The sequence below is a fragment of the Coloeus monedula genome, assembly GCF_965178545.1.
Source record: "Coloeus monedula genome assembly, chromosome: Z".
Classification (NCBI taxonomy): domain Eukaryota; kingdom Metazoa; phylum Chordata; class Aves; order Passeriformes; family Corvidae; genus Coloeus; species Coloeus monedula.
In genome coordinates, this window is record NC_138822.1 from 28,542,180 (window position 1) to 28,559,884 (window position 17,705).

The window sequence follows — 17,705 nt, forward strand, 5'->3', positions numbered from 1 at the left end:
AGAACCACTTCCTTGTTCATATCACATCCTCATGAGATATCATGCTAACGCTTCTGATTAAACAGCAGAAATTTTACTTAAGGTTCCATAAGGGGACATTGTTTTGGGATCCGGTTGTTTTTTGGGGTTTTTTTTGGCTTTATTTTTTGGAATACATGGTGTTGAGAGGCCTATGCTCCTGAGAAAATTACCTCTGAAATGGTTAGCTGCTCAGGGAGAAGGAAAGATGGAGAGGTGGAGGGTAAACCCTAGTCATAGAACTATTCAGGTTGGAAAAGACCTTTGGAAAAGATTGGTTAGGAAAGATCATGCAGTCCAACTGTTAACCCAGCACTGCCACCTCCACCACCAAAAGGATGTTCTTTGGAAACAGCCATGGTGGCTGATCCAGCTTGTCGGGGAGAAGAAGGAGGGAAGAATCATTGAGGCTGTTTTGCCTGGGGGAAGAAGTCTGTTAGTCCCCAGGAGCTATACCACCACACCCTTGCAAGCCCAGGGGTACCAAGCAGAGGCTGCCTGGCTGCTACGCACCCACAGTAAGGAGCTCATCAGCTTAAATTGGTTTTAACCTGAAGAAATGTGATATGTTAAGGGCTTGTGTCTGGCTTGGCCTTTGTTTGGAGGCTCCTGGCTGGATGAGGACCAGACCATAAGGTGGGAGTTTTGTGCTTCTGTTAATTCAATAGTGTATGGTGGACGGTTAGGGTATGTGTTGATGTTTCCAAAACAAACAGAAAAATGGTGCCTTTGACTAGTAACACAAAGTATTTTAGAAGCCTGTTTGATTTGAAGCCTCATTGATCTCAAAGCAGTGGTGGCTGGACTGTTATCAATAGCAATGAAGAATGTTGTAAATATATATAGCAGACTCTCTCAAATTAGCTCTATGTCCTGTGTTCCTGACTCTTTATTTTACTACTTAATGTGTAAGAAATCCTGTACTGTCAACACTGTTTTCTTCTACTAGCAAAGATGTAAGCAACTAAATAGAAGTTTATAGTCTGCTTGTTTAACTGTACCTTTTTGCTTCTGATTAAGCCTATTTGTGTAGTAACTTTTCTGATACTGTGCAAGTGAACCAGAGAGAAATTTGAACCAGACAAAAAACTACTGTTTTGTTATTTCCATGTATTGTATGTGAGACCAGTGTACCTCCTTGTGTGTTTGCATGGGAATGCTGATAAGCCATGAAAAAATGCTTTGATGCTGGGATGTCTATTTTCAATGAGCGGCTTGCATGACTTATCTGATGCTAAATAAACTAGTAAATCAAGAAAAGCTTACATCTATTATTTGCTGACAGCTAATGCTCGACATAGAGCAAGAAACAATAGTCATTATAAAGAGGAGTAATCATGGGTATTAACTGTTTATATTGCAAAATCTAGATTGAATTCCAGCTTGGCACAGCATTTCTCCTGCTCCTCTTCCCTCAAAAGTTAGCAACTGAATAACAAACTAAATCTGTAAAATACAGAACTAGGGGCTGTCCAGGCTTCCCCTGTGCCACAGGGTAGATTATGTGAGATAGATGCTTGTCTCCCTTTTTGTTAGAGACTTGCAGTGATGAAATTGCTGCCTCCTTGTGCACTCTGGTTCTGCTACTCTTTTACCTGAGAAGTATTTTACAAAGTCACGAGTCTTTTTGATGCAGTTAACAGTTTGTCTATCACAATAATTTGTTTTCTGCAACCTAATCCAAACATTATTAATGTGGTCCTTCATTCAGCATCCTCTTCTCTCAGCAGCATAAACCAAACCTTTACCCCAGAGGTCTTACATGCTTCTTCTTGCTTGAATATGGATTTTCTGCTTTTAGTTGACTACTCTTTGTCTTGAACTATGTTGCCAAAGGCTGCACATGGTACCTGAATGGAGAACATTGCAAGACTGAGGTGTTGAAAGGATCTTCTCTTTTTTATTTCTCTGCTCTGTTCCTATATCTGTCACCCTCAGTGGTGTTCCCTCCTGCCTGGTACTGGTGCATCTTGTTATTCCTGCCACCTACAACTCCTCAATCTTACAAACTGCTTGAATGCAAAGTGCCTTCATACCCTTTTGTGGGAGATGATTTTACAAAATCCCTCCATCCTGGAGCAACGTAAGAAGTAAATTATTGTAAACTCTACAAGACGTTTAGCAACAATGCTTCAGACAAAAAGCCTAATTTAGTACTTCCATGAATGTTGCTGAATCTTTTCCCAAGCTAATGCAAGGCATACATTCTTATTGCAGTTTCATGAAACCATCTTTGTCACACCTCCATGACAGAATGGAAAAGGGCGGTGGAAAGACCAAAGGAGAGAAGAGGGCAAGTATCAAGCTGGCTTTGAGCTCCCCCCTGGAGCTCAAGGGTTTTTTGCTTTTGGCTGACCTCTTAGAAACAGCGCATCAAACAGCTGAGTGGGAGCTCATGATACAGCACAACGTTACACTGCTTTTATAGTGAGCTTCAGACAAACAAGAAAATAGGAAATAAGAAAGAACTAACAAGTAAGAGGAACTTGTAATGAGTTAGGATAGCTGGGGAGTGAAACGTAATGATCCTGCCTCATAATTACCAAATTTCTGCATTTCTGTTGATGTCTGGTGCAGTCTTCTTCTCTAAAAAGCCCTGGGGTTTTGTAGTTATGAATCCTTCTCAGCAGTTCAAGCACTTATTTCCTTCAACATGTTACACATATCCCAGAAACTTTATGCCTCAAATATCCAAGGATGAAGGTGGTTTTGGGAAGTGATTCAATATTTTTACACCCATGGTGAATTCTCTATACATTCATTTGACATTTAAAAAAAATGGTGCATGAAGAGCCTCTTCTCTCCTCCTTACTTCTTTGACACTTGTGGTGTGCATCAGATTTCCTCCATTTCCTTTCTGCTGAAGCTCTAATCCTATGGTGTGGGCTGGGAGGCACACAGCATAGCAGAAAGATGTTTTGCCCATGTTGAGAATATACAAAATTGTATTTTCATTTAGCTGATTCAGGGAAACCATGAAATTCTGCAGATATGGCTGTGCACATACAGGCTACATCCTTAATCCTGTATACAGAAGAGATGGTTTGTGGAGACATGGCTTATGCTCCAGTGAACAGGCATGCTGTGGTTTCTTTCCTTCCTCCTTCAAATAGTGAGGAGCTCAAAATCCTGTTAGGCATACAGACAAGGAGGGGTTGTATGGCACCCAAGTAACATGAGCTGAACGAACTCACATTTACTGCTGCTCAAATGCACCCCCTTGAGCATTGTCCCGCCTCCTCAGTGCACCTTGGAGCTAGAATTAGTAACACCAATGCCTCAGCTGCAGTGATCCCCGAATGGAACCCAAATTGCAGGCAGTACTCAGACTGACACGCTGAGAAAGTCAGGCAATCTTGGCATAATAATTTTCTCTCCAGGATTATAAACTGCCTCAGAGATGGGTCTGTGCTGGCAGGCAGGTCAGCAAGGCCCAGGTACAGAGCTCAGGAAGCGCTTTCTACCCCTGTGCATCCCAGTGCAGAGCCAAGCTGGTCCAGCAAGGGTTTGAACAAGGTCAGTTTCTGCTTACACTTGGGGCAGTAACTGATCTTCTAAGAGTTCCTCTTCGGTTACCTGTTGCAAAGAAAAACTTCTGAGGACTATTAGATTGTCCTAGTGTCCTAGTTCTGGATAATGAGTTGGGATTTGAGGCTCCTTAATCCAGATGCAGCATTTCTTACCATGTGGGTCAGCTGTGAAACATGCACAGGTCTCTCCTGCCCTGTGCTGTCACCATCTGTGCCTGATTTCTCCCTGCCAGTAGCATAATCCCAAGGAAGATTAGACCCATGACAAGCAGTGCCTATCTGAACGGTAAAACTGAGTCATCAGCACAGGCCCAGCGAGGACTGGAAAAGGCAGAATGTGTTACAAGGTTTAAATTGTGGTTTAAGACTTCAGGATATGTTCTTTTCCAGAAAACACTTAATATTTAGCATAGGTTTAATATTTCTCCCATCCTTCTAGTATCTTTCACCAGGAAATGGGTTTGAACACCAATGTTTTCTTTTAATAATTCTAATAATTAATGTCCTTAATCATTTGCCAAAGATCCCAAGTGGCCTCTATACCCTACCTCATTTTGCAGAAGGAGACATGATACATGCCCTACAAGAGCGTGCTGTATCTCAGAGGTGGCAGTTCAAACAGGCAGAGAAACACTCTCGGCACTCTGAGCTCTTACAGTTCCTTTTCTCAGCAAGAGAAGGCTACAACTCTTTTCACTGAAGTCAAATGCTACAGAACTCTACTGCCTTTATGCCAGCTTTGTAAGAGAAACAAGGGAAGGTTCTAGAGAAGATAAAGGGATTTTCTTCGTTTCTGTAGGTGCTAATACATGTCAATATACATGTTGCAGCTTGTTCTGTATACCTAACATACATTTATATGCCTTCTGCCAGGCTATGTACTCATGTGTTTCAGATTAACTTAATGTTTATGGTTAATAGGTCACATAAACATAAAAAAAGGTAAATAATACTAAACCAAAATAATAAATAAAGTTCTTCCACAGCAACCATGGACTCATCACAAAAAAATCACTGTATATACATTTTTATAACTGAAGCCTTGAGAAAATCCTATTTGCACAGCTTTCAAGAGATTTCCGTTGGGCATTTTCCTCAGTCTAAATCAAGTTTTCAAGTCAACGTAGGCTTTTTATTTTCAAATTTAAGAAGATAAACTGATATGCCTAGAGATCATCCATACAGCTGAAGATGAACTACATCATCAGACATAACTCCCCAAAAATGCTATATATGGCTGCACAAGTACTGAAAAAGCTACATCACAAACCTGTTGGAATCCATTATTTTAATTTATTCTGCAGGTGCATTCAAAATACAAATACAATCACTTAAATGCTGAACATGGTAAGTTAAACCGACTGTTAAAACAATTTTGACTTTCCGTATGCAGGCACAACTTGACTGGTTTCACTAGAATTAGGGCTATTTTTACAGCAGTGAGCCTCCTAGGTTGAGCCACCAGGTCACACCATCAAAACTGTTCTGGTTACTTATGATTACTGGAGGAATTATATGCTCTGTGTTTTTTAACTTCGTCATGTTTCACATTTATAAATTCATAAAATCTGAGATCAGAGCCTGCGCAGAGAGTATCCTTCTGCTGTACTTGTCCACCTCCCAGCAAGCTCTGGTAGAGTACTTTGACTGCCCCTAAATTGATCTTAACCCCATCTCTGTATCTTCTGCACATCTACAGGCAAGGTTTAATGCTGCAGGTTTTAGATGAGGAACACAACCCAAACATGAAAATTGTCATATCTTCAGTCACCTTTCCCACACACACACAGACCACCCCGTTAAAGTGTCAAAGAGTCACATTGCCCAAAACTCTAAAAAAGTAAGGTTTTATTTAAAAATACTACCCATATAAAAATATTTTTGATGTCTCTATATACATGCTATTTCTCTAGCAAAATCAGATCTCTGCTATTCTTGGGCAATTTGTTCACAAGTCACTTTTGGATAACTATTTCCAGTTAAACTGAAACACTCCTAAGTGACAGAAATCCATACTAAGCAATTCACTTTGTCTCCTACTTATTCTCCATAAGCAAAACATGGCTTCCTGCACTTAGTCCTTGCAACTGCCTTCCTGTTTTAACTCTCTTGGCTCCACCTAGATTGTCCACTAACTCAGGAAGAGAAGAATGCAACAGTGGGAGAAGAGGCTCTGGTATTGTGGTTTTCTTGGTTCTGATGTACTCTGGTTAAAGAACAGTTCCTCTTTCCTCTCCATCTACAGCTATATAAAAATAATATAAATTTCAGGTTCAAACAAATACATTTGAAATTGGACATCTTTATTCTAGTTCTGTATTAAGTCTATAGCTGAAGTAAATTTTTATTACAAGTATCAATATACAAAAATACACTAACAATTTTCTTACTTTAGCTCAAGTTCTTCTTTCAGCTGCTCTGTGCTTCACCTGTCTTTACTGAAAGCAGAAAAAGCCATTTCACTGGATACTAAATAAGGACAGATACTATGTATGTGTCAGAGCCCCTACAACGGGTGTTTGGAACAACTCTTTCTGTAGTGCCCGGTGTTGCACAAACAAGTAAGTGTCTTGTGCTCCTTCTGACCCATTTCTCCAGCACCGAAGTGCCTCTGTGCAGATTTAAACTGGGCTTTTTACATATAGAGGGAATATTTTTCTCTATGTACATCTGTATCACAAACCCTCCATTAGTCAGTCCCAGCAGCTCTAAAAAGAGAAGGCATGAATATGCAGATTCACTGCATATGCAATCTTTGTAACTGGGAGGAATAAATAGGCTACACTTCAAACAGTTCCTCTACAATCATGTCATCATCCCACGGAGCAGCACTGCCAGAGATTTCATAATTGCCTCTGTACCAGTACTAGAAAGGAGAGGATTCTGGCAGCAATTCCTTGGTGTCCTTGGTGGTAGAAGACCACCCTGTGAGCTTCCAGTACTTTGGTGGACACGAGGGAAGGTAGAAAAAGAATAGGAAGACTAACAGAGGGGTTTAAAGGGAACTGCAGAATACAGAAAACCTAACAAGGAGCAACATTTTCTGCCCATGAAGACACTAAAGGCTCTTTGATGCATTGTTTTTAACAGTCTTAAATAATACTAAATACCTTAAAACATGAAGCAGGTTGAAGAAGTCCCCACTATAATTGGTATTATGTCTTTTTCTAGCTCTCTGCTTGAACAATGAGAAAGGAAACTCCTTGCTATTCAGAGTTCAGCTACAGTGGCCAGTGTCAAAAAAAACCAGTATTGTAGGGGACTTTCATCTGAATTTTTGTTTTTCTGAGAGTCCATTACCAGCCCCTTGATTGTTTGTATACAACTGGCTCCACAATATCAGGGCTCCAAGATACTTTCCCCAACTCCTATACAGTTAAACTTGCCACTGTGAGCACTGGCAAAGCATGGGGATACTACAATGTCACCTGAGTAAATGAAACATACCAACATTAAAGGCTTAACATCAGACTTTAGAGGGAATTCAGATTCCTAGCAGAAGGAGAGTAATTTTTTAAATGCCCCTGCTATATATCTGTCAGAATCAGTAGGTTGCCAAATACCCTTAAAATCGGCCTCTTAAAAAAAGACCCTGCATCCTTCAGCAGATCTGAGCAACTCTGCAGCTTGAGTTTTGGCCTTCAGTTGCTCATGTTTTAAGATGTGATTTATTGCACAGATCAATTTAGGGACAGTGCCACAGAATACTCCACAGCACCAGCACACTGGCAAGTCTGCTCTCTTGTAGCTACAGCAACACCTATCCCTGAAGCACCCGAGTGGCTCTTTCTGTTGCTTTTGTAATTCCAGGATTTTCAGTTAAAGAAACATACACAGAAAGAAAACCCCCAAAAACCCAACTCAACAACACCGCCCCCCTCCCATTACATGCAAATTTAAGTAAAAAATTCCTTAGAACTACAGGGTATCTCTGAAGATCCATTGGAGGTTTGCTATTTTGACAACTGTGTGATTAAAAGCCCACAAAAAAAAAAAACCTATGGAAAGACACCTGAAGACCTAACTGAGCTTTGGATCAGCTGTAAGGGCATTTCTTTACGCACTGAGACTGTTATATACAAAAGTAAGTAAGTTGAAGTTACAACATCAAAGAAATGCCAATAATGAACACTTATTTTTGCTCTCAAGTGCGAATAGCTTTCTCATGAATGGTATCATTTAACAACTTAACTATAAAATATCCCTATGATAAATCAAAGCAAATTTTAAAAACAAATTACAGATGCAGCTGAACAAACTTAAAAAAATAAAAAAATTTAAGTAAATATAAATATATATATATATTACAAAATTACATCTTCAATGACATGCTACCTGTACAGCAAACTGCACCATCAAAATCCTGAGCACTCAGCTTCCAAGCCTGCTGGCGAGAGCTGAGCTCACACTGTATTTTTCAAGCCCACACACGCATCTTGTGCTTTCTACTGAGAAAGCTGGGGGTTTAGAGACTCAGGCTATTCCTCACAAAGCTGCAGAGTGCTGAGCAGCAAAAAACATCTTGCACCATACCATGCACTGGGAATGTATGCCAATTATCACATCAAAAAGCACTCGGTAAAGTTATTTGGATCCTCAACATAAAGGTTTGGGTGTCATTCAGGAACTACTCACCTCCACCTTGACTTAGTAGGTAACCTATGCTAAGCTAAACAATATAATCTGATTGCAAGGAATGCACGGGCTTTTAGGTCACTGTTTGTCTATGTTTTGAGTGCCTTTTTGAGGTCAGAGTAGAAATTGGCCAGAGTACTAGACATGGCAGTGTCTACTGCAGACTGTGGTAGCATCCCTCGCAGTTCAGTCTGGATGTAGCCGGTCAAAAGACTGTGGCCGGGAGAGTCCTTGAGAGGGACACAGAACCAACCGCAAGGGTGATTGAATCCACGGACAAAATTTGGTCTCACCTCTCCATAGTCCAGGCTTATACCTATCGAGGAAAATAAAACAAACAAAAAGGGAAAATAATTTGAGAGAGACAAAAAAAAATTTAAGGCGCAGTAAATTTGAAATATGCAAGCTTCTGCTTGGTGAATTCAGTAGTAGCGACAGACACACTACAAGTTTCTGGGTATTTTCATGCATGAAAGTTGCTCTTCATCCAAACTCTGCGACAGACAGGAGAGCATGATAAGCAAAAATTCAAATATTAAGCGGACATTCCTCCCATTTACTAGAAGCAAGTTGTTACTCATCCCAGTTTGCTCTAAGACCTGAGCTGGAGGACTCGTCTCTAAGACTCCGGCACTGCAGCTGGCATAAGTGAAACCTGGCACAACAGAATGGTTCATGGGTAAACCAGGAACTTCTACATTTCTTTAAACATATAAAATGTTAAAACACCTTTGAATTTGTTAAAACACCTTGAATTTATTTGCTGAAGACCATCCTACACCATTTTTTGAATGTTTACTACTACTAAATCTGAATCAAATCTGAAGCCAAGCAACTGTCGCAAAGTAAGAATTACGCAGAGACAAGTGGTGGCTTACCACATGTTAGGAGCCCATCTTCATAGTTCGTGGTGTAAGAGAAATCAACAAACTCCCTTGGTGCTATGATGTTCCACAGCTGGCCGGCAGTTGTATAGCGCATCACACAGCAGTTCTTGTTGAGTGACAGAATTAGGAGGGAAAGAAAACAAAAATATCTTAATATAATGAATAAAGGGAAACTTATGCTCGCAGGCAGCTCATGTTCTTTACAAAGGTCACAGCCTCTGTCAAATACACTGTGCATATTCAGTGATGTCTCAATGACTGTGCCATTTCCAACCTAAAAGCTGGAAGTTGTAAGGACTTGTAGTCTACAACTGAGAGCTGTGGGAGCAGAGATTATCAGCCACCATAAAGGTTTAAAGATCTAAAGCCAGACAACTCTGTCATGCGTGGGAACTGAAAGCCACATGGTTCTCATGTCGCCAAGGATTACTTGGGAAGTCTAAAAGGACCATGAAAAATTTTCAAGAGGACTCTCTTGGTACTAAGATACTCTATCAAAACTCTAATCCACTAAGTGAATGTGAACAATTATTCAAAATAGGCTGTCTTATAATACAGTAGAGTCCGTATAAATTTTATACAGACAAAATACCTTGTCACATAAATCTTCTTCAGAGCCAGAGCAAAAAACAATCCATGTTCAAGCCGGGTGTCCAGATGCGGGTTTTCAATTCACACTGAATGACTGCATTAACCAAAGGAAGGCTACCAACTGTTCCATAACCAGCTTCAAACCTACCTTTCTTTTATTAAGTCCTGATCCTCAGAATGAACTCCTTTGTGTCTCAGCACAAAGCCATGCCACACAAGTCAGCCCTTCGGGACAAGGGGGAGGTAGCAAATTCCACATGTGTGGACTATTACTATTGTTTGTTGTGAAATGGAAGCAAGCAAGCTGTATGAAATGGCTTCGGCATATACAGCGTCACACTGTAACCCTCCATATGTGAATTTTATCTGAGGCTACCAGAGCTCCCAGGTCCAAGAGAATTGTGACTGACTCCTTCATTTTGAGCATTGATGGAAAGATGAAGTTCAAGCTTCAGAACAGGACTGTGCTGCCAGAAAGCCTGATCTGTGATCACACACAGCATGTATGCACAATGCTGCTTGTGCATGCAAAAAAAAGGCTGAAAAAGGTTCCTATCTGCAATCTGGAATTGCTCTGCTCTACTGTTAAATTCACTTATTCATCAATACACATTTCCCTCAAGAATCTAAGTAAGTCTTCACCTCTTCAAATGTTTCCATGATGTCCATTGAAGTCATTAGGCTGTCCCAGTCTAGCCTGTAAGGTCCAGGGCGAATATGATCCACTATTCTGTTAGTAACATCTTCCACCACTCCTTGAGCTTTGTAGCTAGAAAAACATGTTTACATTTGGTAAGAAGGTCTTCATATTCCATTAATTTTCAACAGTACACTCACACTAACACCTTGGTACCAGAAGTATGGTCAGTGGACAATTGCATCAGAAAAACAGTACAGGAAAAGACCTATGGGTGCATCTATCCTTCTCTGCAAAAAACCTTCTTCTGTCAAATTTTGGGGGTTTTTATACAGGTATTATTTTATAAATGGCAAATTCCTTCCTTGGATAAAAATTATCCTGTTTATTTCTCTAACAACTGTAACAACTTGCTATTTTACCCCTATTGCTGGGCTGGCAAGGGAGTTCACCAGAGATAAGTAAAAGTAAAAATGAGATCAGGAATATAATGGGAAAAACATTTTTCATAAAGCAGAAGTAACAGGATGTCAGAGACTGAAATGTTACGATTTATGGCTCTAATACTTTTATGAAGGACTTCTGCCTATTACAGCAAAACTGTATAACAAAAGCTGCACAGAAGCACCCTTAATGGGCCTCCTGACTGAGGCCCTGGACTGCAAGCTGACTGGAGATAAGAGTGAAAAGTGACTCAGGTCTGGGCTGGGGCAGAAAAATATTTTCACATAATTAAGCCTAGCACCTTGAGGGTGGAGGCCACAGCCCCAGGCTTATCTGCTGTCAGAGGCAGTGACTGCCCATCCTCTGCTGTGCAGACCAGCTCAGCTGTGGGGCCCCTTCACATCGGTAAGGCTGCATCTAGGGGACATCCACATGGGGGATAGCAGGGGGGTGCCACAGCCCATCAAAGCCCCACCTCTGCCAAAGAGGTCCCCAGACCCTGCACCAGAGCTGCATGTGATGCAAAATGATGCCACAGATCCACAGTTGTGCAAGGGACAGTGTCAAACTTGCCCCCCTAAGGGGAGTCACCTGGGTGATCCCACCTGCAAAAATGTATATTAATCTATGGGATTCTATACCTTTGGGTGGGGAACACTCACCACCAAGACGACCAGATAGAGGGGAGCAACGAAACATCACTGGGACCCACAGAGCAGTGGTATGTTTCTACTTAATCCACCTCTGTCACTCTCCCTGTTCCCCCCCTGCCCACCCCTCTTTTTCTATTTCTTTCTTTCTTTTTCTTCCTTTCTTTTTGCCTCTTTTACTATTAGATAAAATGTATCAATTTTTGGGTATCAACATCTAGCCTCCTTTGGTTTTAATCAAGTTTTGGGGAATATGCTAATGTTTCTGAGCTCATTCTGCTTTATTCTTTTTGCTCCTCTGTGATTAGAGCAGATCATAATACAGGAGTAGAACCAAGATAATGAGAAACTACATTATGCTTTAGTGGCATTTGAGTACCAAATAAAATAATCTGGTACATGACATTACAGAATATTCTTTTGTAATTAGGTACTTTCAGTAGACACCAGAGATTTTGTTTTCTTGAGTTACTGGGCCTCCAGATCCTGAAGGGGAAGAATCCATCAAAATCATTATTATTTTACTTTATATTAAGACGTTCCTATTAATAGCAAATAACTAGACAAGCAGCAGATTCAGTTCTTCACTTGTGCAGTTCATCCATATTCACACATAAGCATCTGTATGGAGCCCATCTCAGCTGTATACTTAGAACTGGAGGAACACATGAACATCTCAGTGGCTTCCAGGTAGGTGTTTGGAAAGCTCTTCAAAGTGTCCTTTGGTTCTCCAGGTGCATAAACAACCCTGGGGTCTTCACATTCACACAGCAGTCACTGCCCTCCTGACAGTGGTTGAACTACACAACCTGTTGGTGCCGGGGGGGCCCATGGAACTGCACGAAGTCAGCACACTCTTGGTGTCTGGGGCCATCAGCTCTTGCAGATTCAACAGGACCTAAATTCCATGGGGTGTATCAGTCTTCAAGATCATTTTAAACAATACCTTTTCATATGACTTTCTGTTTCTTCAGAGTGCTGTTTTCTAGTAACTATTTCTCTACCAAAGCCTAAAGACACCAACAGAACCCAATGACAGAAACTCACACAGGAAGGGCCTTCGTGTCACACATCTCTCGCACAACTCCACACCTGGTATTCTGGAGTCGCACAGTCACTGCAAGAGTCCAAGGACTGACTGAGCTGTCACCCAATGATCCTTCAGAACTACTGAACCCAGGCTTGATTCTGAGCTTTACAAGCCGTCCATTCTGGGCAGATGCTGTTGCTCACTTCAGCCAACAGGAGTCCTGTGGTGTGCTCCACAGACTTCACTGTTGTTCTAGACAGCATGCAAGGCTAAAGTATCAAACAAAAAAGCTAGAAAGGAATAGTACAGCCACAATAGGTAATCCATTTAGCTTCCCCTCTGGAGGATCTGTGTAGCTGAGGGCTGTAGAATTCACAGTCTCAATTTCTAAATTCTACAGAACACATCTGTGGAACACTAAAAATATATCTCTTGTGCAGGCAAACTTACAGGTATCCACTGAATTCCTCTGATGGTTTACGCCACACCGTTGCATCTTTCTGAAAGAAAATATAAGACACAATGTTAGTTGTCACTTGCATACAATTATAAGATGTCCAGAAAATGATTCACTTTCTTGAAAAAAAGCAGCCAATGTTATCATTAACCGTGGTTCACCTGGGCACCACTGTACACTTTTCTTCAGATGTTTCAGATACCTTTTACTTGTAGTTTTGCATTATTTCAAAAAAACCAGACAACTGCCTTTGTCAGAGTAAAACACTAGAATTCTGTGCAGAAGTAGGGTTTGTTAGGCCAAGCCAGTTAAAACACACAGGATGATGGAACAACATTAGTAGGCAAAGCCTTTCAATTGCAAGGCAACTGGAAAGCCAATAGCTGGATGCTACTCAGACAGGAAGACCACACAACTTCTGCTTGCACTGCTGTAACACAAGTTACAGAAATGTGCAGGAGGTGCAGTGGGAGACAAGAGAGTTTAATTACCCTTCTCTCCCAGATGCCTGACTAGAAGCGTCTTGCAAGCAGTAGTCTATTTACCTTAAAGTTACACAGAGAAAACAGAGAAGCCAGTATTTTCTGATTTTTACGTAACTATGAAATGGACGGAACCCCTGTACAAAACCTCTGATTTTTGGTTTTGAAGAGAGTACCATATGGCACTTTATTTGGAATCATGATTGATTATATAAGCAAAAGGGACCAAATGTCCTAAAGAACAGTACTGTACAGTACCGTATCCAGAAGCATTTAAGATAATTTTGCAGCACAACACATCTCTTTGTGGTAGGTAAAGCTCTGTATGTCTTTTACATGGCGGAAAGAAGGGAGGGAAGAAGGAAAGGAGAGACGAAGGAAAGGCAGGAGGGATGGGTAAAATCTGAGGAGTAATGTGATTTGAAACACTAGGATGCAGGTAACTTTTTAAAGGAATACAGTAGTACTTAATATAACAACACAGGAATACTAATACAGGAATAGACAACATTTAGTAGAGCAGAAGTGATATAGGTGTATTGCAAGAGTGAGAGGCTTGGATGCTCTGCTCATCCCTCTCAAGACAGCGAATTTGTTAATTTTGCAAATAATGAAGTCACTTTGGATCACTTGCCTGTGTCTTATCAATATCTTCTCATGATGGAAGAAAAAATAAAAGCCCCACTCAAACCAATGTAATAAAAAGACAAAGACAAAAATTTACCACACTACTCCTATCATATTGCTACACTTCTACCTTCTGTGGAGGACAGCACTAAAAAAGTATTCACCCAGCATAGAACTAATGCACCAGCAAAGGCTATTTAGCTTGTTAAAGCACGACTCAAAGAAGCCAGGCAGTTTGAAAGAAAAGGATGGCAAACTGCTTGCAAAAAGCAGGAATTGTATTCTCTTTCACAGAAGGAAACTTAGGATAATGTGTGGTCTCTAAAGAACAACAGAAAAGTGAAACAATATGAGAGGAAGCCTTGAGAATGATCTCATTTCTTAAGAGGAAGACACTTGTAAGCTGAAGCTTGATAAACTATTTATTGACAAGATATTCCAGAGGCCATGAAAGTACACCTGGGCCTCTTGCAACACTATTAGTGCTAACTACTTCACACTTTACTGTAAGTCAAGCCTATAATCCTACACAAGTAGGATTCTCCTGTGAGATACTTCCCCGAAAACACGTAAAAGGAGTAACAGACTATGACTGCGAACAGGAAAAACACATTCTGCCATCTAAAGATCCTAGAGGGATGGTTTCACAGCATCTGTCAGTTTAAAGTCCTGCAGGGCCCGGCCAAGTGTTTCTCAGCCGTGTGACACGGCACAGCGGGCTCTTTCCGCCGCACAGGTGACCCACAGCTTCCCGGGGAGCAAGAACCGGGAAGCCGCCCAGAGCACTCACGGTTTTCTTCGCCACGCGCCACTCGCCGTCTCCGATGCTGTGGTACCGAACCAGCGTGTTCCGCAGCTTCGAGGCCAGGGGCGCAGGATTGGGCAGGGGATCCATTTGCTTCCCTCCTGCGAGAAGATGCCTAATCACACAGACAGACAGCAAAACAAGGCACGGGGTCAGGGATGCCAAAAACAGCGCGGATCTTCCAAACCCGAACGGAGGATGTAGAAAACACCGCTGCGTGCACACACGCACATCTCCCCGCTGGGTTCGGGTGGCGGCGAGCGGCTGCCAGGGGCTCAGGCGAAGGGCCAGCAGCCGCCACCCCAGCCCCAGGCCCGTCCCGGGATCCGCCGGGAACGCGGGACAGACGCGCTCCCCTCACTGCCGCGCCGCCGCCCGGCCCCGCGCTCACCCGCGGCCCGCCCGACAGCGCGCGATGCCGGCAGCCAATCAGAGTGCGGCCGCCCCGCCGGCGCAGCCAATGGCGACGCCGTCCGTCGGTGCGGAGGCGGGAAGCTTACCGCCCCCTCGCGTCACGCGACCTCGCGACATGTCGCGGCCGTGCCGTCATGGGCCAGGGGCGGGGCCGCGCCCGGGATTGGGAGTGGTGGGGGTGGCGTGAGGGAAGGTGGGGGGAGGGGGACCGGCCTCGGTCCCGGTACCTGTGGTGACACCGTGGTAACGCCTCTCTGGGACAGCGGCAGGGCTGCTCTGCTCGCATGTGCCTGGCAGTGTCGCTTTTTACTGATCGCAGAGAGTCACAGAATCGGCTGAATTGAAATGGACACATCTGGATCATCGAGTCCCAGCTCCCGGCCCTGCACAGGACACCCCAGGAGTCACAGAATGCCTGAGAGCATTGTCCAAACGCTTCTTGCACTCTGTCAGGCTGATGCTGTGACCACTGCCTTGGAGGGTCTGTTCCAGTGCCCAAACACCAAACAAAAGGGGCAAGAACCTTTTCCTGGTATCCAACCTAAACCTCCCCTGACACGCCTTCAGGCCATTCCCTTGGGTCCTGTTACTGGGCACCACAGACAAGAGATCAGTGCCTGCCCCTCCTCTTCCTGTTCCAACGCGGAGGTTGCAGACCCCAGTGAGGTCTTCCATCAGTCTTCTCAAGGCTGAGCAGACCCAAGTGCCCTTAGTCACTCCTCATATGGCTTCACCTCAAGGCCCTTCACCATCTCTGTGTCCCCTCTTTTGACACTCTGAAGTAGATTTAGATCTTTTTTATATTGTGTTCTCCCAAACTGCCCCCAGGATGTGAGGTGAGGCCTCCCCAGTGCAGAGCAGAGCGGGACAATCCCCTCCCTTTCCCGGCTGCTGATGCTGTGCCTGATGCCCCCCAGGACATGCTTGGCCCTCCTGGCTGCCAGGCACTGCTGACTGTCCAACTTGCCATCAGCCAGGACCTCCAGCTCCCTTTCCATGGTGCTGCTCTCCAGCCTCTCATGCCCCAGTCTGTCTGTAACTCCAGGGTTGCCCCATCCCAGGTGCAGAGTGCAGCACTTTCCCTTGTTGAACTCCACATAGCTGGTGATTGCCCAGCTCTCTAACTCATAAAGGTCTCTCTGCGGGGCCTCTCTGCCTTTGAGGGAGTCAACAGCTCCTCCCAGTTTTGTATCATCTGCAGACTTCTCAGTGTCCCTTCCAGTCCTGCATGCAGATTGTTTATGAAGATGTTGAAGAGCACAGGGCTGAGGATGGAGCCCTGTGGAACCCTGCTAGTGACAGGTCACCACTTTGATGTCACCCTAGTCACTGTAACTCTTTGTGCCCAACCGGTGAGCGAGTTGCTCACCCATCACATGACATGTTTATCCAGGTGTTCCAAAGATCAATTACTTGTCAGTAGAATGGCCTTGTTAAGGTTTAGGGCTCGATGTGTTTCACTGTCAGGATTTAGGGGGAGGTTCAGTGCTCAGACCTAGGGGGAGATTGACAAAGCCTGGAAGAAGGATGTACTGTTGGAAAATGTAAAAATTTTTTAAGAAAGGATGGTCTTTAATGTGTTACCTTTTTATTCTTTCAACAGCAAGGAAGATTTATTCCCGGAAACAGAAGGCAGCCAACAAGCTCTAAGTGATGTCCAGGTGTTAAAAAAACAAACTACTTCTTGGCAGAATTGCCTTATTAAGGTTTAGGGCTTGACAGGCTCCAATGATCTCAGACCTAGGGGAGGTTTGCAAGGCGTAGGGAGAAGTATGTAGCACTGATGACACAAAGAATGCAGAATTTACAGGCCACAAGGACACCTGGCAAGAATCCCCAAGAAAAGGAAGAGACTAATAAGGGAACTCAGCAATTGTGCTGAATCAGCTATGACTGGTAAAAAGTAATTCCGGCAGCAGGAGATGCAACCAGCGATCCAAAAGAAAAGAAAGACTGAGCATGCAGAATAATTGACATAAGAAGTGAGGGACTCAACCTATAGAAGATAGACTACTAATTAATAAGAGAACTATGCAACTTGTGGCCAATGAACATTAATTCCTATTTTTGCTAAAATGTATAAATAGTGAATAGTTCTGGTACTCATGGTGCTGGCTTTGTGGATTTGCCTCCAAGCCCACATTGCTGCACAGGTCTGTAAATAAATCAAGTATCTCCATTGTGCATTGTGTGCATGGATTGGCCTCCTGCACACCAGGTGCAATAACATATTTTGGGACAACAGGGCTTCTTTAAAGTGGCCATATAAAGGTTTACACAGGGCTGCAGCTTTCCAGAGTCCTGTGGATCTGTTGTTCAGCTGACGTGTGTCATGCCAGTGCTGCTGTGGTGGGCAGGAGCAGTGAAGGAAGCTTCCCTGGGTCAGCATCCCCAGGTGGCTGTTAGCTGTGGCTTTTGTCACAGCACCTGGAACTGAAAACAACATGTTTGTCCAGCCACAAAGGGCTTAAGGTGGTGCAGAGCACAGTGAGTGACAC

At 43.2% G+C, this 17,705-nt stretch overlaps 1 protein-coding gene across 2 annotated transcripts; it reads right to left on the reverse strand.

Moving 5' to 3' along the window:
- Positions 1-7,535: 7,535 nt before the first annotated feature.
- STARD4 (StAR related lipid transfer domain containing 4) lies at positions 7,536-14,892 on the reverse strand. Of its 2 annotated transcripts, XM_082301219.1 has the most exons (5): positions 14,779-14,892; positions 12,873-12,922; positions 10,304-10,430; positions 9,062-9,176; positions 7,536-8,499 (listed from the first exon to the last, which is right to left on the reverse strand). In XM_082301219.1, exons 1-5 carry the CDS (start codon positions 14,881-14,883, stop codon positions 8,273-8,275), a joined length of 624 nt encoding a protein of 207 aa, XP_082157345.1. In that variant the 5' UTR covers positions 14,884-14,892; the 3' UTR covers positions 7,536-8,272. The 2 variants fall into 2 exon arrangements, with proteins under 2 accessions (XP_082157345.1, XP_082157346.1); XM_082301220.1 differs by lacking the exon at positions 10,304-10,430 and having other exon boundaries at positions 14,779-14,840.
- Positions 14,893-17,705: the final 2,813 nt, after the last annotated feature.